At 44.8% G+C, this 25541-nt stretch overlaps 1 protein-coding gene across 2 annotated transcripts in view; it reads right to left on the bottom strand.

The window, feature by feature from the left end:
- DCBLD1 (discoidin, CUB and LCCL domain containing 1) overlaps positions 1-25541 on the bottom strand; it is a 91965-nt gene that overhangs the window by 15166 nt on the left and 51258 nt on the right. For both annotated transcript variants that reach the window (XM_088480967.1, XM_088480966.1), the window contains exons 6-10: positions 24716-24849; positions 11038-11078; positions 4732-4938; positions 3974-4098; positions 2223-2370 (exon numbers count right to left, since the gene is read on the bottom strand). In XM_088480967.1, the coding sequence (XP_088337093.1) occupies positions 2223-2370; positions 3974-4098; positions 4732-4938; positions 11038-11078; positions 24716-24849 (655 nt within the window). The remainder of the gene's footprint in view (positions 1-2222; positions 2371-3973; positions 4099-4731; positions 4939-11037; positions 11079-24715; positions 24850-25541) is intronic.

The following is a 25541-nucleotide window of genomic DNA, read 5'->3' as shown; positions in this document are numbered from 1 at the left end:
TGCTTCCATGCAGAAGAGAATGCACTGAATGGGCACATCCATTAGCAGACTGGGAAACGACTGCACGATTACGACATTGTAATAGTGCAGTCGTTTAACAGTCTGTGCTGTGTCTACACTGATATTCAGTCGTTCAGTGCAGACACCCTCCCTCATCCCTGAACATGGCCAGTCTGTCGTTATCAGCAGATTGACCAGCATGTTCGGGGGATGATAAATGTCAATAATGACCAGCAGGAGCACGCATCGCTGGTCGTTTTTGACATTATGCGGCCCGATTAACAAGCGATTTAACGATAACGATGTCGTTATCATTCAATCGCTCGGTTTAATCGGGTAGTGAATACCCGCCTTGAGAAACATTAAACATTCTAGCACCACTGAGAAGTGTTGATTAATATTCTCCCACATTTCTTCTTTAAACAAAACAATCTTTAAACTTTTATAGTAGTTTTCTAGTTGAATAGTTACAGGAAAAAATTGTTATAATAAACAATCCTGGAAGAATTTTCTTTGACAATTAAATTAAATGTAAAGTAAACAACATGGACACTAAATAGTTTAAAATACAATGCAAATAATCTAAGCCTTCTCTTACCAGCATCTTGTTAAGACTAGATTTATTTAGTGCCACAGCATAGGCTACATGCAGAGGTATCAGTTGCAGCAGTTGGTAAAAGTAGGCGAGGGCTGTATATGCCTGAGACTAGATACGAGTCCTAATAGTTTGTGATTAGTTAGGGTTAATCGACCTGTTGCTAGGAAGAATTTTGTCAGTTTAGTATTTTATTCTCCATTGGTTGTTTTCTGTCCTATAGCAATTTAGGGGGAGTGGTTAGTGTAGTTTATAGATTGGATGTTGTCAGTTATGGTGCGTACACACGTAGCGATTTTAAAGAATGATTTGAACGATATCGTTACTGTTATCGTTCAAATCGATCATTTAAAAAGGACCCTACCAACTTACCATTGACCAGCGAAACGCAGCCACATATGGACGATAGCGGTATCGTCCATCGGCCGTGCATGCCGGCTACTATAGGGACCCACTATAGTCGCCGGTAAGTACGTGGGTGTGCTGGATGATCGATATCAACCACCCAGCACACCAGGGAGGGTGCATCACGATCAGCCAGCGATTGCTACGTGTGTATGCACCATTAGTATCCATCTTTTGCTGTTTGTAAGGCCAACCCCCCTACCCAGAGCCATTCATGTATTTTAATTTTGATAGTTTATTAAAACTTTTCTCCCAAATGAAGTGCAGCAGGCGGGAGGGCGCTGCAGATCAGCGGCCACATGTGGTGCGAGAGGTCGCTGTAGGGCACTTGCCCCTTCAAAAATATGGCCAGGTGTCCTACTCCTGTGGGGGAACCTGGGCACCTTTATGCGAAGGTGCACAGACTGTGCTCGGATAAGAAGAGGGGAGTCCTTCGCAGCGCAGTTGCATCCTCAGGAGGGGCGTTATAGTCATCCCTCATCTTGTGTATATATTTAGTTGGCTGGAGCTGATCTTATAGCGCCCTCTTTGACACCTTTGAGAGATTCTAATTCTGTCATAATTAAATAAAAGCTGTGACCAAGCAATTGTTGCCTGTGTCTTTATTTCTCTTTGAGTTATAAGGTTGTTTATTATGGTTTAATTACAATTATGATTGGACGCCTTAGGAGCTTGTGCAACTCCTGGCCCTCTGCCATCTACACTGAGAGCTGTGGTCTGAGGAGCATCACTCAGTGTCCATGGTTATCAGGGAGCTTAATTGGCTCCTGTCTGTGAAAATGGACATTGCAAGGACAAATCAAGTCACTCAAGCGAGCCCACACTCTAGGATTCCTAAATTAAATTATGCTCAGAGGGAAAGAGAACTTGCATGTGGCCTTCCACTCTTTAGCAGAATCGTGAAGGGTGAGAAAGAGAGAAGAGGTGAATGGCCAGAGCAAGAAGGTCAGGGCACCCTAATCCTGCCACTTGTACCAACCACGAGTTACAGGATCACAATAGAATTTGGAAACACTTGGGTGGCAAGATCATACACAGGCTGATAGGATTATCAGGCCTCTTTAGTTTGGGCATTCTCCTAAATTTTCTGATAAGATCACAATAAGCATCGCTCACATTTAAGGTCCATATACATTACAATATTGGTCTAATTTGCTGATAATGTTGCATGTATAGCCACCTGTACAATGATGAATTAGATAACCGTAATATTTGTACATACTCTGTGCTAGAGCGCATCCTGTAAGTTCCACCTTCAGAGCAATTCTTTGGTTCCAGGTCCGTGGTATTATTCGAAGAGCCCTGGCCACAACTGGAGGGATGAAGTTGTTACGAGTCCAATCCTGATAGTCTGAGTTGCCCTCTAATACCTTCAGATTAATGGATTCAAAAACAATTGATTAACATGATACTGAAATATATGTAATTTTCAAACAGTATTGAAATCCAGTTTATTTGACAAATATGATAATTCCGTCATTTACCTTCCTTCTTTACATGTGCGCTGCATTGTGGAACATATATGCCATTACTGCCAAATATGATTTCATAGGAAACATATGGCTATATAAAATTAAAGGCAAACTCTGTTCATATTATAGATATTCTATTAGATCTTAGTGTGATGTGCTATTCACAATGGGACCTTAAATGCTTTGGCAGGAGAGCATAGCTAAACACTGGCGAGGGAGGGAAAATGAATATTTGCAGATGTCATCTAGTCAAAAAAATAAAAAATTTGAATAAACAAATTTAAAAAGGTGTAATTACTGTCCAAAAATGTTGTTACGTTTCTTAGGGTCCTATGTATCAAGCTGATTTTTACATAAAGTTATACACAAGCTGCAGTTTCTGCATAATTTTATGTATTGTAGTTATGTACTAAAAACACAATGCAGGAGATTTCACAGAAATCTCCTGCAAAGTGCTGATTAGTTCTCCAGATAGATCGCAGTCCCCATTATTGTCAATGGGGACTATGATCTGACCCTATGTACTAAACTCCAAAAAGCAAAGCTTTTCGGAAGCTAGTACCGGTAGTTTACACCATCTTCAGATGGTGTAAACTACTGTTTGCCTACGGGAGCTCCAAGGGCAGGCCAGAAGAGAGATCTATCGATATCTCCCCCTGCAGCCCCCGGCCAGTCCAGGAAATGGACACTGTGGGGGTCATTCAGACCTGCTCGCGAGCACAGGACGCTCGCAAGCAGGTCGATGTTGCCCCACTGCGCATGCGCACGACGGAGGGAGCTCCGTCGTGCGCATGCGCGAGACCCGGATCGCGACGGGCTCTCCGTCGCTCCGGGTCTCTCACCAAAGGGGGCGTGCTGTCGATGTTGATAAGATGAGACGCCGTCGCTCCGGGTCTCTCACGCCGGGGGCGTGGCTGCCAGACGGAGGCGTTCCCATGGGAACGCCTACCGTCTGAAGCCGACCCCACTGACATCACTAGTGATGTCAGTGGGAGTGATTTTGGCTCTGATAGAGCCAAAAGCACTCCTGGGCTTGCGGCAGCGAGACCCTACCGCAGGGTCTCCGTCGCAAGCACGATGGTCGCGATGGTCTTGACCATCATGACCATCATCATGGACGCTCGCATAAGCTGTGGGTGGTCACCCACAGCTATGCGAGCGTCCAGGAGGACGCTCCATTTTCATGGAGGAGGGCCCTGATTCAGAGCGAGCGCTCTGGTCAGAGCGTTCGGCTCTGAATCAGGCCCTGTGTTCAAACGCAGTGTCAGCTTCCCCCGGGGAAGTCTTCCACTTCTGTGAGAGACTTCTCCGAAATGCGGGGATATAACTCGCGGGGACAGAGGTTACCACAACCGCTGTCCCTGTGAGTTCCCAGTAGTACATAGCTGGGATATTTTTATTAACAATGAAAATATCCTCGGCGAGTTGGAATGTTAATAATCGCGGCAGTGCTGCGATTATTAATACATAGACCCCTAAGTTAGAAAATAAATTAAATCACCTTTTCTTCATTGCTCATTGCTCCCTTGTAAGTCCTCCACTTTGAGCCATCTCTTTTAAAGCTGATGATATAAGATGTCACGTAAAAATTAAAGTTTGGCAATGTGGATCCTGTCGTTAGAATACCTAGAAAATAAAAACATTTAGGGGGACAAATTCAGGAAAAATAAAGGCTCTAGTAATGGGAAAACTATACAGAGTTTAAGAAATGTGTGAAAATGTTTTGAACTTTGTGTTGGCATGCAGTCATTAGGGCTACATTCTGAATGTCACATTTTGTACCACACCACTGTGAGTTTCCTATGTGAAAGTGGATAGACAGATCATTGCATTTCTTGCCTCTGATCATAGTGAAAGTGTGAAATGCAAAAAGAACCAACATGAGCAGTGAAGACATACAATATCTGTAAAGCGTAACAGAATTATTTGGTGCTATACAAATAATTGTTACTAATAAAAATACATTGCATAATAACTTCTGCCAGTGGAACGGTAACCAAAGGCCAATAACCAATAAAGCTAAAATGTATGCCTTATATAAACGATATACTAATAATATTCAAATATATGTAATAATTCAAGTTATTTCAGGTACGGTTGTGACAGGGAGCATTTCCCATTAATAAACCTATTGAAGGACACTGCAGCCAGCTTCTTTTATGCCAGAAAACCCTGAAGATGCTTGCACAACTGCTCAGCCAATGTAAGTTCTGGCATGGTATGAGGCACCTGGTATTTGGGTACAGTAATTGTACTTACCAGTGATTTTCTTTTTGTCTCCTAAATCGATTTCCAACCATTCCCTGTCAGCCTGATGGCTGGAAGCCCAAGATGCACCTGGAGTGTGGAGCTGTGCCTTTCCTGGGGACCACAGGACCATTTCCCCAGTCTCACTGCTCCACTCCCAAGATGAGGTCGCTGAAAAGGTTTCTGCTCCCAATCCTGCAGTCAGGGAAGTGCTGCAATCTAACACAGAATAAACAAAATATGGAGTATTAAAAGGAGAGGAAATTATAAAAGGAAGATGGTAATAATATAAATTGTAATAATAAACATGTAAATAATTCAGAATGATCGGGATTCTTCTAATATATATATTTGTAGATGGAGAACTCTATATAATGAAGTCAGGAATGTACAGTCATTGTTCAAACATTACTAAGCACAGATTGTACCAGGTTAGAGCTACTAATATTACTAACAGTTCTACATAGAAATGTTTCTAAGGCTAACTAGAATAAAATATTACGGTTAAGGCTTGATCACTGGGGAGGCATTTGTTTTCCAATGGATATAAAGACTTCCTTCTATATATTGTTATTTAAGGATAAGGCAAACAGATGTTCAGACCACAAAATGGATAATATCTGGAGGACACAGTAACACACATGGAACCTCGCGCTGAATTAATAGGTCCCTTATTGTGTATACCACATGACTAGATGACGGGGCCAATTGGCTGATATTGAAGTATTGGAAAGTGAGACAGGCTACTGATACATTCAATGAGTTATACTGTAGCAATGTTATTTATTCAGATTATGGCCTATGTAGGGTGTAACCAATACTAGTCAGCTCATATTGATTTTCCCATGTTCTGACCAATCAGAGTTCTTTATTGATTAGTAGCTGACAGGTTTGTCATTTGCGTACAGCTAGTCTATGTTGTCAACTGTTTTTTTGTTTTTTTTTAAGATTTAGATCAGAAACAATTAGGTGGGAATTAGGTGAGAAATAAATGGGTAAAGAGGTTTCTCTTGCTGGTTTCAAATAGAGTATTATTTTTTTACAATGTCAGTATTTTTATTTCACTGTATTTTAATGACTGCTGAACTACAGGTCCCAGCAGGCCTGGATTTCAGAGTATACTATAAAAAAGATACATTTCTCGATTTCTCTCAGTAACTGAGTGAAACTAGAACAGCAGATCAGCAGGAGATACCCTGAAGGCAGACTCAGAATCAGGAATTTGTGTAGCCTTCGCTCACTGCCTCAACAAGCCAGATATTTACTGAACAGCTGCATGTTTATTCCGACCTCTGGTGACTTGTGATTTTTGGAACCCCCTTCAGACTGCGCTAATTGCTTTACTGATATATGAGAATTTAATTCCACCTCTATTTTAAATACAGAAAAGCAAAGTAAGCATTATATTTTTAAAATAAAAAATTAGAACTCCACAGGCACATCTGGTGAACAATAATGGTGGGTACACACTGGGCGATATTACTGAGCGACTGCACGATTACGACATCGTAATTGTGCACAAATCGTGCACTTTTATGTTGGAAACGACCAGCGATGCGCACTCCCGCTGGTCGTTTCCGACATTGTCCATCGCCTGAACATGCAGCACAATCTGACGACCTCGTCAGGTTGCTGCATGTTGGGGAATGGGGGAGAGAGCCTGGCGCTGAACGATATCGTTAATGATATCGTTCAGCGGCTGTACTCAATGTCATGAACGACATTGAGCGCAGCCTGCCGGGGACACACTAGACGATATCGCTCAGGGAGCATATCGTGTAGTGTGTACGCACCATAAGTATATACTATAATTAAGTGTATACTCTTCCAATTAAATAGGTCTCACAAATGAGAAATTCATCAAATCTTTGATATCTGACAAATTTATGAGCTTACTTTGTGTTCATAACATTACAAAAAGTTCATTAGCTCCACAAAAAGGTGAAAATCTCAACCCTTCAGTTGCAAAGCTAAGGACTGCAGTCGTAATGGATGAAAATATGAGTTTACTGAAAGAGTAGTAAACCCCTGGAACAAACTTCCAGCCTCTATTTTTATACAGCTATAAACGTACATGACCCTCAGTATATAACAATTTGCAGGAACGTGGGGTGGAAAGTGATTAGAATTGTGCAAGGTCTTAAAGGAAATCACAGCATTTAGATAATTTCATGACCCAGGCAGACATGTTTATTTTTGTTGCCTTTAGTTATGATAACAGGCTTGTTGGCGTTTGTTCATTTGATACTGTTTATCTATATAAAAAGGTCCTGCTATCGAATATAAGGACTATGACACAAAGCTGCCTAAACAATAGAATTCTCTGAAGGTGGCTCTCCCATCTGCAAGTATGAGCATCAACATAGCTAAGCAAAAGAACAGCAACACACAATATGGGCAGAGGGCCTGATTCAGAGCCGCTCGTAAGCGGCCGCTCGTTCGCACCGAGCGATGTTCGCACATCTGCGCATGGCTCGTAATGCGCATGCGCCAACCAGTCATTGCGGTCGGAAATCAAGCGCTCGCAAAATTGCGAGTGCCTGCTAATTTGAGTGACAGGATAAGGAGTTTGTGGGTGGTAACAGGGGAAGGTGCTTGAAAATGGGGAGTGGAGATCCGAACGCAGGCGTGCAAAACGGTCAAAACGGGCGTTTTAAGGGTGTGCATAATTAACAAAGCAGCGTCATCGACCACGTCACTTGGTTGTTTCTTAGCCTGAACTGTTCGCATGATTGCGGTAGGAAAATCCAACCACAAGCACTGCGAGCAGTTCAGACGCCTTTCGATGTACTCGATTAATCAAATAAATAGCGGAGATGACATAGGATGCGAGCGGCCAGGGGGCGTCTTTACAAAATAGCGAGCGCATGTTTCGTTCGCTCGGTCAGACAGAGGCGTCAACAGACCGCAAAGAGCGAGCGCTCAATTTAAATAGCCGGCCCCTTTTTCTGAACGAGCGAGCGCAAATAGCGTCCGGCTCTGAATCAGGCCCAGTATTTGTAATCTTCTACATCTACCTTGGAGTCCACAAATAAGCCATCCATTTCTGTTCTAGATCCCACTAGGTCTTCATTTAGTGTTGTCTGAATTTTCATTATGGCGCATCCATGTCTTTTCCCTCTACTATGTTTGAATTAACAAACCTCTCCTTAAAATAGTGGAGGTGGTCATCTTATGGACTGCATCAATATTCATAAAAACGTTGATTATCAGGAACCAACATCACCAAGGCACTCTGTAATCAATACCCATGCAGTGAGGCACTGGTTCCTAGAGTACAGAAAGCCTGCATTCACATGAATATGGCCACCTCACAAAATCACTGCCTCTAGCTCTATGTGAAGGTAACCAGTGCACTTTAATGTACATGATCTGTAACCTTCTCTCGCGGTCTTCTCTGGGGATATTTTATACCTGCCTCACATCTGAATGCCTATCATCCTATATTTCATGCTATGGTACTGCATGTATCACTATATATTTAGTGTGTAACTTGCTTGCATTAGTTTCTCAAATTGTACGGTTCTGTAAAGTTTCTCCCCTGGTAATTAATAAAGACTAAACAATAATAAAACACAGATTTATCTATGCAAGGATGGACAGGGTAAATCTAGTTGAAATGGTTCTTCAGTTAAAGTTTTCCTCCTCTCCCAATTTGTGGATAATGGATATTATTTTATTTATATTTGCTCATTCAATTCTATAGAAGTGTACAGAAACTGTTCTCCACTCAGCTCCTTTCTCCCACTGGAGGTGCACAGAAAGCATGTCGTGTCTGTAGACCCACATTTCCATTCAGAGCTGGATTAAGGCTTTGGGGGGCCCGGGGCACTTAAGACAGGGGGGCCCTAAAGTCTAAAATTAAAATCATTCATCATCAATCACTAGAGAGAGAATTACGGTACAATTCGGTGGTATATATTAATATTATATATAGCATATAGGTATCCTGTAGAAAGGAAAAAGCTGCACTCCACAGACTTTTAAAATAGTTCAAATTTGTTTAAATAGTTACCGATATTTCAAGACCTCTATGAATCTTTTCCTCAGGGTACATATTTACACTAATTTAAAAGTATGTGGAGTGATGCTTCTTTCTTTCTATAGGATACTGTACCTATTTGCGCCTACTAAAGTAGGAGTGCACTCCGGCATACTGTTTCTTTTCCAGAGTGCCAAACTTCACATTTAAAAAAAAGTGACTTACCGATAACCTACATCTCCAACTCATTTAGCCAACTGAAGCCATGTCACTTTTGTGGCATCACAGGCATTGTATAACACAGCGCGGTTGCTGCGTGCTGAACAGCGATGCGTTCCACCCGCGGCACGCTAACCCCTGCGCACGTGACCAGTGTGTGTTAACCAATGGGCGCTTCAAAAGAGAGTTGCTATGCAACATGATAAATACACAATCTCGGTATAAAGAAGCATGGATAAGCACTCAAAAAAATACCTGTATAATCCAGGCAGACTATCTTGTCCAGGGGGTAAAATAATATAGGGACTTGGCCATAGGGACACACAAACCAATCTCCAATTATTGTGTTAAAGTACAAGCATATCACTTCTAGCTATACCAGATACATTATATATATATATATATATATATATATATATATATATATATATTCACACACACATGTACATATACTGTGTGTGTGTGTATATATATATATATATATATATATATATATAATTATATATATATATATATATATATATACACACATCTATCTATCTCTCTCTATAGATCTATATATAGATATATATGTATAATATATAGATATATATATCTATATATCTATATATATATATGGAGAGAGAGATTTATATATAGATTTATATGTATATGATATAGATCTATATATATATATACACATAGATATATATATATATACACATAGATATATATATACATAGATATATATATACATAGATAGATATATACATAGATAGATATATACATAGATAGATATATACATAGATAGATATATACATAGATAGATATATACATAGATAGATATATACATAGATAGATATATACATAGATAGATATATACATAGATAGATATATACATAGATAGATAGATATATATAAATCTATATAACAAAAATTGAGCTGCCTAAACGAATAAGGTCTGTCACTGACTTACCCTAACACTGGGACAGACAGTGCACAGACCAGGCTCCCTGCTGTCGTTGTTGAGCCCAGTGCCCGCTCCTCAGTGGTGAATAAGAAAGGAGGCCAGGGTGGAGGACCGGCGCAGGCAGTCGCGCAGCGTCATGAGATGGCATTGAGTTATAATGTATGCGCAGTGCAAGCATCTGACCTCTGCCGACAGCGCCCACAGCCCATTCAAGTAAGAAAGACGGGGGCCAGGGCCGGCGGTGGAGGCGATGCAGTCTCCACTTGGAGCCTGGCTTTCTGCCGCGGAAACGCGGCAGAAAGGTGCTTGGTGCCCTGAGCACTCGGGGCCCCTCTGAACTTCGGGGCCCAGCACAGATGTGCCCCTAGTCCCCCCGTCGCCGGGCCTGGTGGCAGGGGGCCCTCTCTGAGAGGGGGGCCCGGGGGTACATGCCCCCAATGCCCCCCCCTTAATCCGGCCCTGTTTCCATTCAGTTCTTGGTTCTCCTACCTTTCTGATTCTAATCTACTATTTGACACTTGGTGAGGAGGTCCCTGATCCTGAGAGCTTACATTCTGTCGGTTGGGATACATGCAGAGATAGTCCGCTCTCAATCAGAGCACATTACAGTAAAACTGGGGAACTGTATGGAAATGCAATTCTGCAGACATGTCAAAAGGATACCATACAACAAAGGAGCAAGTAGCTACAGATGTACAGTGTGCGCAAACCAATCAGTCAATGCTGGAATCGCTGATGGGGCAAGTGCAAACAAAATACAAATAACATTCATCATGGGTGGGCTGAGGGCTTTTTGCCGTGTATGGACATTCACTTCAAAGAGCAAGTAGAGCAACCATTTGAAAATATATTCTAACTGTACATTACAAGTCAGTAAAAATAAATATTTTCCATTTTGTTTGGTTGCTTACAGGACCTACTGGTTTGAAGTTATTTGTAGGAAAATTTGTTACAATGGCAATGTTAGTATGTCATCAAGTCAAACAAAAATCCTGCCACAGATCATCATCCTGCCAGAGATACTATTTGCAGTGTACTGAATACTGCACATAATCATGCAAATCAAGCAGCGCTATCTGGGAGAGCATTTGTCTTACACAGAGATCTGACCTCAGCTTAATAGAATAATCAAGCTCACATGCAGACATTTACAATGTATCATTCTTACCAAGACTGTTAAACACAAACCGGCGATCTGAAAGTGAGCCACTGCAAGAAAGAAAAACAAAGGGAAAAAGCGATTAGTTGCAGCCAGACAAAGCATTCTTTCCCAAGGCGACTAATCTAATTATCTGAGAGAGGTACAAAGTGCTGCACCTATCAGTGTCCCCACCAAAGATGACATATGATCACTAAACAAGGACGCTCTCTATTTCTGAAAGGCCTTTGACCTGTGTCTGTTTGTGCAGTGTGCTGTCAGTGTCACGCACCATTGTCATGTTTTGGAGTTTTCTGAAGCAGCATTTAAAGTGCCATCTTATGGCGATCTAACAGCTGCTTTTATAACAGTGCATAACGAGCTTGGGGGTATAGAGTATATGCTATATGTGACAGCAGTCACCTTGTCAACTCTGCAACGCTTAAAAAAATAAAATAAAAAAAATCTTGACTTTTTTAGCTCTTCTGTATATATAAACCAGATTCTTAAAAGAGTAAATGCATAAATGACAAAAAGATAAAGTATTTTAAACAGTTATGGTGTCTGGTTACTTCAAACTTAATTTTGCCACTTTTTTTTATATTTAGGTTTGATTCTTTCCTTATTTATGCTAAGATGTTTGGTTTGTTTGAGCATTTCAGATTGTATTGAAAAATAGCTTTGTTTGTTTGGTATTCCTTTGGTTTTTTTTCTTTTGGAACACAGAAATCCCAGTAAAACAGTAATTAAACACATTTACATTTTATATTAGGTGAAGAGTAATAAAGCTGGGTACACATTGCACAGATATCTGCAGATCGAGTGATCTGCAGATTTATCTGAAGATGCTGGTCGTTCATATACACTGAACGACCATAATCTTCCAGGCAGCTGCGGGTCGCGCCGCGACCCCCCTCCCTGCGTATGCATGTGTACGGGCAATCGGCTGATGCGCCCGTACACACTTGCAGATGGACAGTTATATCTGCAGATATATCTGCCATCGGCTGTGCAGCACAGCCGACGCGATACGTCTGAATGACGTCGTTCAGACATATCGCTGGTACACAATGGCCGACGGGCACCCGATATATTGGCCGATCAATTGATCTCCAATATATTTGCCAGTGTGTACCCAGCATTAAGCTGGGTACACAGATTATATTTTGGCCGATCTGATGGATAGGTCCAATATATTGTCAAAATACGCCTAATGTGTAGCCTCTATGTCACGCCATGCGCGCTCCCATTTGGTCATCAGTCGCATCGTCAGGTCATCCCTACATGCAGCTCAATCTAACAATGTGACTGACGACCCATGCAGCCGGGTGCAGGTGGTTCCGACATGTCGGGCACATAGGCAATCGCAGGGGGGGTTTCCATCTGCCTGGAAACCGCCCTCCTCAGCCCACACCATGACCACAAAAGAAATAGTAATGTAATAGAATTTTACTAGTGCTGCATTTTATTGTCAGTATCACAAATGAAATAAATAGCACCACCTGTGGATCTTTTAACATGTATCAGCCAGTGATAAATAACCTAGGAGATCTGGAAAACGTACTGTTAGGGATGCACTGCTATAGAGCCCAATATGTACAAAAGTCAGCAATGACCTCCTTGCTACCAAATCCCAAGGCCACTACTCTCTTCTCATTCTCCTTGATCTCTCTGCTGCATTTGATACTGTGGACCACCCTCTCCTGCTGAATATCCTTCACTCCCTTGGTCTACGTGAAACTGCCCTCTCCTGGCTGTCGTCCTACCTCTCTGACCGATCTTTCTCAGTTTCCTCTCACGACTCCTCTTCCCCCCCACAGCCTCTTACAGTAGGTGTTCCCCAAGGTTCTGTTCTTCGTCCTCTCCTATTCTCCCTCTATACTTCTTCTTTAGGTGAACTCATTAGCTCTTTTGACCTCCATTATCATCTCTATGCTGATGATACTCAAATCTACTTTTCCTCCCCTGATCTCTCCCAGTCTCTTCTGACCCGTATCTCCAACTGTCTTTCTGCTATCTCTTCCTGGATGTCCCAGCGATTCCTTAAACTTAATATGTCTAAGACAGAGCTGATCGTCTTCCCACCCTCCCACATCACCTCCCTTCCCACTATTTCTTTATCAATTGATGGAATAACTATCTCATCTAGTCCCAAGGTGCGCTGTCTTGGAGTTATCCTGGACTCATCCCTCTCCTTCAAACCACATATCCAGAACCTTTCACAGTCCTGTCGTTTCCATCTCAAAAATATTTCTAAGATCAGACCCTATCTCACCCAGGATGCTACTAAAACACTCATACACTCACTGATCATCTCCAGATTATACTATTGTAACCTCCTCCTATCTGGCCTCCCTAAAACCCATCTCTCTCCGCTCCAGTCTATCCTTAATGCTGCTGCACGGCTTATCTTCCTCTCCAAACGCTCTACATCTGCCTCCCCTCTCCTACAAGCCCTCCACTGGCTCCCCTTCCCTTTTAGAACCCAATTTAAGGTTCTCACGCTCGCTCACAAAGCCCTCACCCAATCTTCTCCCATATACTGCTCTGATCTCATCTCCCTTCACGCTCCTCTCCACCATCTTCATTCAACTAATGCACGCCGCCTTTCATGCCAGCTGATTACTTCCTCCCACTCCCGCCTCCATTTTGCCTGCACTGCTCCCCACCTCTGGAACTCTCTCCCACTCCCCATCAGACTCTCCACCGGTTTGCGATCCTTCAAACGGGCTCTCAAGACCCACTACTTCATCAAAGCCTTCCAGCTATCATACTAACTCCTTGCTACATGCGCTTTCGTCCCCATCTACCCCATCTGTGTCAACCCAGTTTGTCTTCCCCCCACCTTTTTAGAATGTAAGCTCTCACGAGCAAGGCCATCTACCCTCTTGTGCTTCTCCTTACTATAGTGTCATTTACTTCTTACTCACCACTAGGGCACCTAACACTTGGTTGCTTATGCTCTGTTGCTTATCTGGGTGATATTGTCGCTAGTGTAGCAATGTATATTATCCATGTCCTGTATTGTATTGTATTCTGTAAGTCACTTGTCTACAATTTGTTTATGTACTTTGTAAGGCGCTGCGGAACACTTGTGGCGCCATATAAATAAATGATAATAATAATAATATATGTCCAGGGCAGTGCTAGGTCCTTCTGCTGCTCCCCCAGACTCCCGGACTTGCTCCCCCAGACTCCCGGACTTGGAATGGAGCCCACATCTAAAATGAAAACATTCAGCTCACGCAGGGTGGCCCTACTGCTGCATTTAATGGCTTACTATGATCTCTGGTCCTGTATATGCTGGAATTATCACACACAATACACTTTGTATGACACATATTAAAAGCTGGATAAGTGCAAATTATGCCCTCTTCATGGACAGGCCACACTCACTCTAAAATCAGGCATTTGGAAACCCCCCTCTAGAAATCCTGCGTTTGCCACTGGGGCACCGATTCGTTTAATGTGTTCCGGCTGCCATATATGTCGGCCCGTCGCAACACTGGGTAAACACATATCGTCTAATGTGTACCCAGTTTAAGATTGAGTGAATGTAAAGTGAGTACCAATCTACACAGACTTTTCTTGGGCCAAGAGAAACAGTAAAGGTATACATTTCATCTACATGTTAAGCATTATCTGAATTTATTTTGGCTCTCTTTCACCAGTGTGCTAACATGCAATTTTAACGCATTCCCTTTTTAGGTCCATTGACTTATAAATCACATATGTGAACTAAAATCTGTAAAATTACTGTCACCTATTTAAAAGCAACTTGGAGCAGAACGCTCACACCAGCTCTTCATAAACACTTATTTACAGTACATAAGTCTCACATAAATTAGATCAAGATAAAAGTGTGAATTATACGTGCCTCTCTAGCAGTATCATAATTATATAACACAAATTATTATGTTCATAATAGATCACTATGCTTTGTACACAGTTACATGAGCCAGGCTTATTTTAGACACAAAATGTACTTTGAATAAAGTATCTATGGATGAAACACACAGAATGAGGAGTACAACTGTCACACACAGAGATGGCAGAACAGAAAGGCTGACTTTGGTATTTGAACAAACTTTACCTCCCTTCATTCAAATGGCCCCATTGCATTTAACCCCTAACAATGTCCATTATGCATCAATGAAACAGACACTATTGTGTGCCCACAGTAGAAGGGGATTGCAAATTACTTCCAACTCAGCAGAATGATGTGCCGGAGATGAAGACAGAATGGCAAGGTCGTTGCTGCACAGTAAGCAAAGCAGTCATTCATAAGGGAATTACAACTCATATTTAAAGGATGATTGCACATTATAGAGTCATAGAAATCATTGAAATCCTAGACCAGCAATAAGAGCACAGCATCTGAAAAGTGCAAACACATTGTCCAAAAAGCTGCAGGCATTTTTAAAGTCTAAATAATGCTACAAATGTCAGTTGTCCATCAATTACAGTATGTTATAAATAAGCATAACATATACTGTATCGTTTAGATGCCAAAAGGTACCCAAAGGAGTAATAACATTACAACTCCACAAACTGTAACAGGTGACTTGCATTAGGAGTTAAATATTTTTTCCTTTTTTTTTTATTGCAGAGTCTCTTTTTGGCACTTTTCTTGGCTGATCGCATTCCAACTTTAACATTCCAAATTATTAAATCAGTAATCACATAATTATAACTTGCTTTTTTTACTAGAAGACTTTAATTAATATACCACTCATTTGTTTATGTACCCTCACAGAGCAAAGAAAATCTACCCAAAATGAGCAATACATTGTGAAATTACAAGAATGTGAATGAACAGCAAATGTGTGTATTTTTATTTCCTAACCATCACTAAGAAATAGATTTAATATTAATCCACTTTTCTAAATTATCAAAAACCTGGATTCTACATGTAGGTGTTTTTAACAAGATATACACTTGAAAAATATGAGATATGGTAAGAACTTACCCTTGTTATCTCTATTTCTACGAAGTCCATAGGGTTCCACAGGATACCTTGGGGTATAGGTGTGACGTCAGTCGCAGGGCACCAAAGAGTTAAGCTTTCAGCCTCCCAGGATGCACTAGGTCCCCCTCCTATACCCCGCCCCCGGGCCAAGGCACCTCAGTTAGTTACCAAGCCATAGGCCGGAGGAGGAGAAGGAAGAGAGAGAACAAAGATCTGGACACATACAAGAATCACATTCTCACCAGAGGGAGACGGAAAACCGGTGACCAGAGCAAAGCCCATCTGCAGCACAGGTGCGACAGGGCGGGAGTCCTGTGGAACCCTATGGACTTCGTAGAAATAGAGATAACAAGGTTAAGTTCTTACCATATCTCATATTTTCTACTTCAGGGTCCATAGGGTATCCACAGGATACCTTGGGGATGTCCCAAAGCAGTATCCTTTAAGGGTGGGGACGCTCCTGTGCAGAAAGGAGAATCCGCCGCCCGAAGGAAGCATCCTGAGAGGCGAAGGTGTCAAACCTGTAATACCTCACGAAGGTATGGACAGAAGACCACGTAGCAGCCTTGCAGATCTGAACTGCCGAGGCACCACGTCGAGCTGCCCACGAAGGACCCACAGACCTAGTGGAATGAGCCTTCAGAGAAGGAGGGACCGGTAGGCCTTCATGAAGATAAGCTTCAGAAATAGCCATACGGATCCAGGCTGCCAAAGTTTGCTTTGAAGCAGGTCAACCCTTTTTACAGAAGCCATAGAGGACAACAAAGCGTCAGACTTCCTAAACGAAGAAGTGCGGTCAACATAAGTCCTTAAGGCCCGCACAACATCCAAAGAGGCCTCACCCACGGAAAGACCCGGTGAGTTAAAGGCCGGAACAACTATTTCCTCGTTAACATGAAACTGGGAAACAACTTTGGGAAGAAACTCGGGCCGAGTGCGGAGCACTGCCCTGTTCCCATGAAAAACCAAGAAAGGGGGTCTACAAGAAAGAGCCCCTAACTCAGAAACACGTCTGGCCGAAGCAACGGCCAGAAGGAAAACAGTCTTAGCTGTTAGCCATTTAATATCCACTGAGCCCAGTGGTTCAAACGGCGGTCCTTGGAGAGCCCTCAGGACCACAGCCAAATCCCAAGGCGCCACAGGTGGAACAAAGGGCGGCTGAATACGGAGAACACCTTGCATAAAGGTGCGCACATCCGGGATTGTAGCAATCCTACGGTGAAACCAGACAGATAGGGCCGAAACCTGTACCTTCAAAGAAGCAAGGCGAAGCCCATGATCTAGTCCCGCTTGCAGGAAGGCGAGAATCCGAGACAGACGAAACTCCCGCAGTGCATAACCTCTCGGTCGACACCACTGGAAGAACGTATGCCACACGCGATGGTATATCCTCGCGGAAGACGGTTTCCGAGCTCGTAACATGGTACGCACCACAGAGCTGGAAAACCCCCGGGACCTCAGCATGGCCGTCTCAACAGCCACGCCGCCAAAGACAGCCGAGTCAGGTCCGGGTGAAGACAAGGACCCTGAGACAGAAGGTCCGGTCGTAGCGGCAACCGCAGAGGACTGTCCACGGACAGACCCTGAAGGTCTGAGAACCAGTGCCGTCTGGGCCACGCGGGAGCTATCAACAGGAGCGTCCCTCCTTCCTGTTTGAATTTCCGGATTACCCGTGGAAGAAGGGAGACCGGAGGGAACAGGTATGCGAACCTGAACGTCCACCGGACGGACAGAGCATCCACCAGAGACGCCCCTTCGTCTCTTGTGCGAGACCCGTACACCGGCAACTTGTTGTTGTGCCGGGACGCCATGAGGTCGATTTCTGGAAGACCCCACCTGTCCACCAGTAGTTGAAAAACGTCCGGGAGCAGGGACCATTCCCCTGGATGAACGTCCTGGCGACTTAGAAAGTCCGCCTCCCAATTTAGCACTCCCGGGATGAAGACCGCTGATATGGCCGGAAGATTGCGCTCTGCCCAAACCAGGATCCGAGAGACCTCTACGAGAGCCGCCCGACTGCGAGTTCCTCCTTGTTTGTTTATGTAGGCCACGGTGGTAGCATTGTCCGACTGGACCTGCACCGGGTGACCCTGGAGAAACCGCTGTGCCTGCAGGAGAGCATTGAAGACCGCACGGAGTTCCAAGATATTTATTGGAAGCTCCGCTACTGTCGGCGTCCACCTGCCCTGGAACAAGTGTGGACCCGAAACTGCTCCCCAGCCCCGAAGACTGGCGTCCGTTGTCAACAGGACCCAATTTGGAACCCAGAACGTCCCTTGTTGAGGTGGGTCGTCTTTAACCACCACGCAAGGGACAGGCGAACCTCCGGGGTGAGCACAATCGTCTGGAACTTCAGAGACTGAGGCAGCCCGTTCCACTTGGACAGGATCAGGTGCTGCAGAGGTCTGGAGTGAAACTGGGCGTATTCCACCATGTCGAACACCGACACCATGGAGCCCAGTAACCTCATCGCCGAGTGTAAGGACACCCGGCGGCTGTGCAGACAACTGCGCACCCTTGACTGTAAAGCAGAGATCTTGTCCTCCGTCACGAAGATCCTTTGCTGTCCCGAGTCCAATAAGGCTCCAAGATGCAGAATCCTCCGAGACGGGATTAGAGTGGACTTCTGCCAGTTGATTAGCCAGCCGTGCCGTTGCAGCAGTGCAATGGTCAGGTCCAAGTGGTGTAACAGGAGCTCTGGAGATCCTGCCACCAATAACAGGTCGTCCAAGTACGGCAACATGCGGACTCCTTGCAGCCGCAGAGAAGCCGCCATGACCGCCATCACCTTGGTGAAAACACGTGGTGCTGTCGCCAGGCCAAAAGGTAACGCCCGAAACTGGAAGTGGTCGCTGCGGATTGCAAACCGAAGGAACTCTTGATGGCGCAAAAGAATAGGGACATGCAGGTAAGCGTCCTGTATGTCCAATGACACCATGTAGTCCCCAGGTTCCAGCGCCAGAATGATGGACCGTAGGGTCTCCATCCGAAACTTCGGGACCCGCAAAGACTTGTTGAGTGCTTTGAGGTTGAGAATCGGACGATATGACCCATTGGGTTTCTGTACCAAAAATAGATTTGAATAGAAACCCTGGCCCCTCTGGGAGAATGGAACAGGCACTATAACTCCAGCCTGGAGCATAGTGTGCAATACCTTCCGCAGCTCCGTAGCCTTGTTCCGGTCTGATGGTAGACCCGTGGTGAAGAATCGAGCCGGGGGTCTGTGCCGGAAGGAGAGGGCGTACCCGTGGGAGACCACCTCCAGAACCCAAGTGTCTGTCGTAGTGAACGACCAACACCGGGAGAACTGCAGCAGGCGGCCTCCCACCCTGGGATCCCCCAAGGGGAGACCCGGACCGTCAGGCCGCAGGCTTGTCATCTGGCTTGGGGGCCGGACGTCTGGTACTCCATGCCTGTTTCCGGGGCTTGACCGATTTCTTAGGGCCAGCCTGTCGAGGAAACGACTGTGGTTTGGGCCTGCCCTGGGCCCTAGATGACCGAAAGGACAATGGTCCAGAACCAGAAGGAGCAGCGGCCGACGGGAGACAAGCAGATTTGGCTGCCGCCAGCGTGGCCACAATCTTATCCAGATCCGGACCGAAGAGAACTTCTCCGGTAAACGGCAACGCTTCCAGACCTTTCTTGGAATCTGCGTCCAGGATCGCAGCCACAAGGTGCGACGAGCAGCTACCGCTGCTGAAGAAATTCTAGACACCAGAGTACTAATGTCTAGAGCTGCCTCGTTGATGTAGGTGGCCGAATCACGGAGATTGCCAATCAACTCCGCCTGTTCGGCCGGACAGTCGGATTCAAAAGAAGCCTCTAATGAATCCGCCCAGCGCTCCATCGCTCTGGCAACCCAGCAAATGGCCATAGCCGGCCGTGCTGCCCCCCCTGCAAGGGAATAAGCGGACTTCAGGCAGATTTCTACCGTGCGGTCCGTAGCATCCTTAAGGGAGGACATGGATGGCATCGGCAATGTGGCACTACGGACAAGACGGGTCACGTGAGAATCCACCTGTGGAGGGGATTCCCACTTAGCAAAATAATTATCCGCCAGGCGTCTTTGCGGCTGGTATCTTTTGCCAGGTTGTTTCCACGCCTCCTCTAAATGGTCCACCAACTGACCCGAAAGAGGAAAGACTGTGGCATCGCCCTTCACATCTTTGAAAAAGGCATACTTAGATTTAGCCGCTGGGGGAACTTCGTCCTCAATCACCAAGGCTGTGCGGACCGCCCGAATAAGTCCAGGAATATATACTTTGGACTTAGCATCAGCGTCCTTAGTATGGAGAGGTTCCTGATCGTAAGGATCCAGAATCTCCCCATCATCAGACGTCCCTTCGTCATCCTCATAAGGAGCGGACAGAGACGCCACCGGCCTTTTATGAGGCCGCATCACAGACTCCCCTTGCAACACATCCGACAAGTGCTGTACAGAACTCGTCAGGGAGTTAACCCACGCTGGCTCCTGAGAACCCGGGAGCGGGGAAATAGGGAGACTGTGGGGTACCACCAATTGTCGTGGGAACCCCTGCATGGGTGACGACACCACAGACTGCTGGGACAAACCCATCGGAGTAAACGCGGGCTGCGGAGCTAACTGGCCCACTAAAGCTGTTAACGCCTGAGCGAAACAAGCCCAGGGCGGCTCCTGTACCGGTGCTGTAACCGTAATAGGCCACGCCATGGACAAACACTGCCGGCAAAGGCCCTCCGCGCTACCCTCCCCCTCCACTAACGGTACTTTGCACGTGGTACACTGTAGCCGGAGGGGAAAATCACTTTCAGACATGATGGCACCACGTATGTGACCTCTCTCACCAATTAAGTATTAAATAGGCGAGAGACCACCCTGCAGCACCGCACCGCAAGGGCTTTAGCAGAAAGAACAGGGACAGTAATAAAGCTGACAGTTTAGAGAAGAAAAGTTACAGGCAGCGCTAGCACAGTCACATACAATGCAGAGAAATAACAATTCCTGCACTAACAGCGCTGATCACTCAACTACACAGACACAGGGCCTGGTAGGACACAGCGCTGCATACACAGACCTGAGCCACAGCGGAGGAGAGGTATGCGGGGGGACCCAGACCACGATGCTTCCTTCCAGACTTCCAGCAGCGTTCACCATGCGTTGCAGAGAAGATGGCCGCCGAGGAGCAGAGAGAAGCTGGCCTGGGGGAGGAGCGCTGACACAGGACCAGTCAGCACAGTGCAGAGAGGGCTGTGTGCAGCGGGGGAGGCGCCGGCTGTGAGACAGGGAAGGCGCGCTCCCCTGGCATGCATTTAACCCCTGGGACGCCGCAGCGCTACCGCTCTGCTGCGGTCCGCTGTCCCAGGGGGTAGTGGAAGCGCAGGTTGGTCGCCTGGCTCCACGCTGCAGCCAGTCCCCAGGGAGCCCCCTGCCTGGGAACTTAGGACCATGTGATCAGCGGGGACCCACCGCGGGACCCCGCTGCTTACCTCTGTCCCCCTTGAATCCGGCCATGGTCCGGAGCATCTGGGGTCACCGCTAGCTGTGACCCCAGACGCCCACCAGCATCCCCGGATCAGTACCGGCGTTCTGGTACCGGCGGGGTGTAGGAAAGACAGCATGGACGTCAGGACTGACTGTCCATGCTGTTCATCCAGATGTGCAGCCACAGCTGCATGAAGAAAAAGCTTCAGGGGCTCTTCTAGCCCCCACTCCAACAGGTGCACCCGACTCCGGCCGGGCACCAAACTAAACTGAGGTGCCTTGGCCCGGGGGCGGGGTATAGGAGGGGGACCTAGTGCATCCTGGGAGGCTGAAAGCTTAACTCTTTGGTGCCCTGCGACTGACGTCACACCTATACCCCAAGGTATCCTGTGGATACCCTATGGACCCTGAAGTAGAAAACTAATTTTTTTTACGTCTTCTATTTACACGTCTGAATGAATCACATAAAGTATGTAGGAATAATATGGTAACAAGACATACCATTTAGAATAGTACATAAATATTGCTGCAGTCATGCCAAACAGTCCTTCTCAGCGTACCAGGTATTATGCGACTGTTAGCGCAGAGCATCTTTTTTTGCCCAACAATGTGCCTTGGTCGCAATGATATGAGAATAAGACACAACGAGATTGCACTGATTAATTTGATATGCGACACTTCTATATCTGCGTGCGACTGAGTCTCTGAATCTGTATACATAGTGCTACAATACAGCGGCCGCAGCTTTTTTCCCCACCAAGTTCCGTAGTGCTTCGTATACAGACTCAGTCTCACACAGATATACAAGTGTCACATGTCGAATTAATCAGTGCAGTCTCCTGGTGCTTCTTAGTCGCAGTGCATTGCAACTGAGATACATTTTCAGGTGAAGAAGACGTGTGGCATGTTGAGGCTAGGTGTATGAGAATAGACAAAAGGAACTATAAAGATATTTAGTAAAGTGCGTTATCATGGATCACTGTTCCAAGTAGCTGCTAAAAAGGAGGTAGTCAGCCTCCTGGATAACAATGGAAAAAAGAGTAAAAAGCAGCGCTGTACTAAAAGTAATGTCAAATTATTAAAAATATAGATAAACAATTAAACCCAGTACTGAGTGTATATTTAGTTATTTACATAAAAGGAATTCCTGAGTAAATGCACCGCTAACCAAGGACACCTTCCAGTTTGCATCAGAAGCCGGTAAAACCAACAGCACCTGTCATTGGACTATGTGCTTCTTCTATAACTGTTCCACTGGGTGCTTAATCGCAGCTTCCTTTTTTTATTGTAAGTGCCTACAGGGTTCATACCAAAATGTTTTTGTATTGAACGTTCATGTATCAATTTTGCATTTACTCAGGAATTCCTTTTATGTAAATATGCACTCAGTACTGGGTTTAATTGTTTATCTATCTTTTTAATAAATTGTCATTACTTTTAGTACAGCGCTGCTTTTTACTCTTTTCCAGTATGAGAATAGACAGCCTACTGCATCAAATGATGTGTCCCATATGTGTTTGATACTAGGATGGGGGAGATGTAGACTTCTGAAAAAAAATATGTATTGCAGGATTTATTGTCTAAGAGAGAACTGCTATGGTTGCACAATCTTTGAAAGCAGGGATTCCCCTCTTTTAAACGTAAGTGTCCCACGTGTGTAGGTGCCACAATGAGGGAGTTTATTGAAGCCAGTATGGGGTTAAATTCCCCCCTATCCCAAGACTTCATAATGATTTATGCAGTGCAATGGTGTTCTCTTCACATATGATCACCAGAGAGTAACTTCACAGGGTCACATAATAGGACTCCTCTCTTTCAAATCGATGGTATCATTGAGACTGTGGATGTAGGAATGAGGGTAATATAGCAATTTTAATGCATCTCCCATTTTCTGGATTTTGAGGAATGTCTGGAAAAGGTCTGCAGTATAGGAGGCAGGGCTTAATGACAATATCGTGCCCAGGCGCAATGATGTCATCAAGCTCTAGCCCCTCCTAACTGCCAGCAGCATCCAGTATTAAAGGCAGAGACTTTTAGGTAAGTTTACCACTCTTATTCGAATAGCTGTATTGTTTATTTTGAGTCCCACTTGTACTTAGAAGTGAAGGGATTAAATTAGAACATTTTAGTTAGCAGATTGTTAAACATGACAACTGGTAAATTGAATCCAGGATGAATAAAATAACCAGACAAAATCAAGTTGGAGGTATAAACTGAATATCAGTACTTTTTGTAATCCCTCTTCTTCCTGCTTGCCATCATTCCACCTTGTAAGACTTTCCCTGTCACATGCAGCCCTGTCCTACATACAATCAGGCAAGTGGACAGACCACTGCAATCCACACAATCAGCAGACTCTCTTACTCTAATACTCTTAGCATAACGAAGATGTGAAGCTTCCTATATATCTTCCTACTTTAAAAATGGGGATATCTGGACATACTAGTCTATTCTCCATGAATGCCCCAGAGACTCACAAATTTCAAAGACTTCTCCCAGGCTACCAGGAGAGTAGACCACCTTCTCATACCTGAACCGCTCACCACTGAAATGGGAAGGCACTTGATGATGAAACCCTTGCTGTGTGATGGCAAAATTCACGGTACTGCGCAAACAGAGCAAGGTTGTTATTACCCAACCTGCATCACACACTCCACCGATACCACTTAGACCTCCCCTCCACAATCTCTCAGAAGGAAGGTATATAAAGCAGGCAAGTATGTACTTGGAAATGTAACAAATGCAGATGGCACAATACAGTGTCCCATAAAGCTGGGTATACACGGTACGATGTGTACTCAGCGATGCGATGCACGACCCAACGGCCGACAAATCAGGCGATCCCCACACACTGAGCGATCTGGTGCCCGACATACCGCCCCTCCCCCGCATAGCCAGCATGGGATCGTACATCGCTTCTCCAGATCTCTTGTGCATGCAGATAGATCTGGAGGAGTGGCGGATGACCCCATGGGAGCACGCAGCGGATGATGATATGCCCACACGGAACGATATAGCTGCGATAACGTTTCAATCCGTTGGATCGGCTGCTATATCGCTCCGTGTGTGTGGGGCCTTAAAATAGCTTTTTGATCTTTTATTGTCACTTTTGGATGACTGTACAATGGTACAGTTTAAATGCGTCACATATTAGCTAGAAAGCTCTACTCCACTGATGACTATAACAGAGGATTCCATCTTTTCCATTTATAAAAGGTTTTAGAGAATAGAGGAAAAGGTAAATGACTGCTCCTTGTAGGATGAGGATCATAACGTACTCTTTTGAAAAGATTCCATTGGCCAGAACTCCTTTGTATCGACTCTTGCCTTTGTACTGAGTGACATGAATCTGTCCACCAAGTTCATCTGCAATAACTCCAGCATGAATTGCAGCTTTGCAGAGTAAAGAGGTCTGCAAAAGAAAAAACATATCAACATTTTTAGAATAATTTCTCTGCTTGAAAAAAAGTAAAAAAACTAAATACACAGTAATATGGATCAAAGCCTGTGCATTATAAACTGATGTGTACATACTTATTTAAATCTGAACAGCATGAATCTCTGATGTTAATTTAAAAATGCAACTTGTAGCGCAGAATTCCTCAATTTGGAACCATTTATGGGGCTTCAAAGACCTGTGAAACAAATTAGGAATCTCAAAAGGCAACAGATTTTTTCACATATAATTTAGAATTGTGAATTGCCTTTAGTAGCAAGAGTCTAGTCTTGTATGTACGATCTACAATCACTTCATTACCAATAACCACCACCGAGCCGGCGAGCCTTGGCACTCATTGGTTTGAAGAACAAATGTACAATGTCAGCTCACAGGAATATCAGGACAGACCATTTATTTTTCAAAATATGCAGTCATTAATATCTTGTGATGTAACTGCCCACCCCTCCCCCATGTCCCCAGAACTTTTCCTTTTGAAAGAATGCGTTTGAAGTTAAAAGGGCTGACCTGTGTCAGGTGCTGCCATGAAGCCATATCTGTCTGTGTATTTACATAGGCGACCTGTCAGTCAGCTGCCCACTGATGCACAAATACAAGTACAGAACACAATACTAGTTGCAGATAGACAGTTCTGTGAACTGGATGCA

The sequence above is a fragment of the Taudactylus pleione genome, unplaced genomic scaffold (assembly GCF_031769625.1).
Source record: "Taudactylus pleione unplaced genomic scaffold, aTauple2 ptg000259l, whole genome shotgun sequence".
Classification (NCBI taxonomy): domain Eukaryota; kingdom Metazoa; phylum Chordata; class Amphibia; order Anura; family Myobatrachidae; genus Taudactylus; species Taudactylus pleione.
Note: the sequence above shows the minus strand (reverse complement) of the source record. Positions and strands in the feature narration are given on the sequence as shown.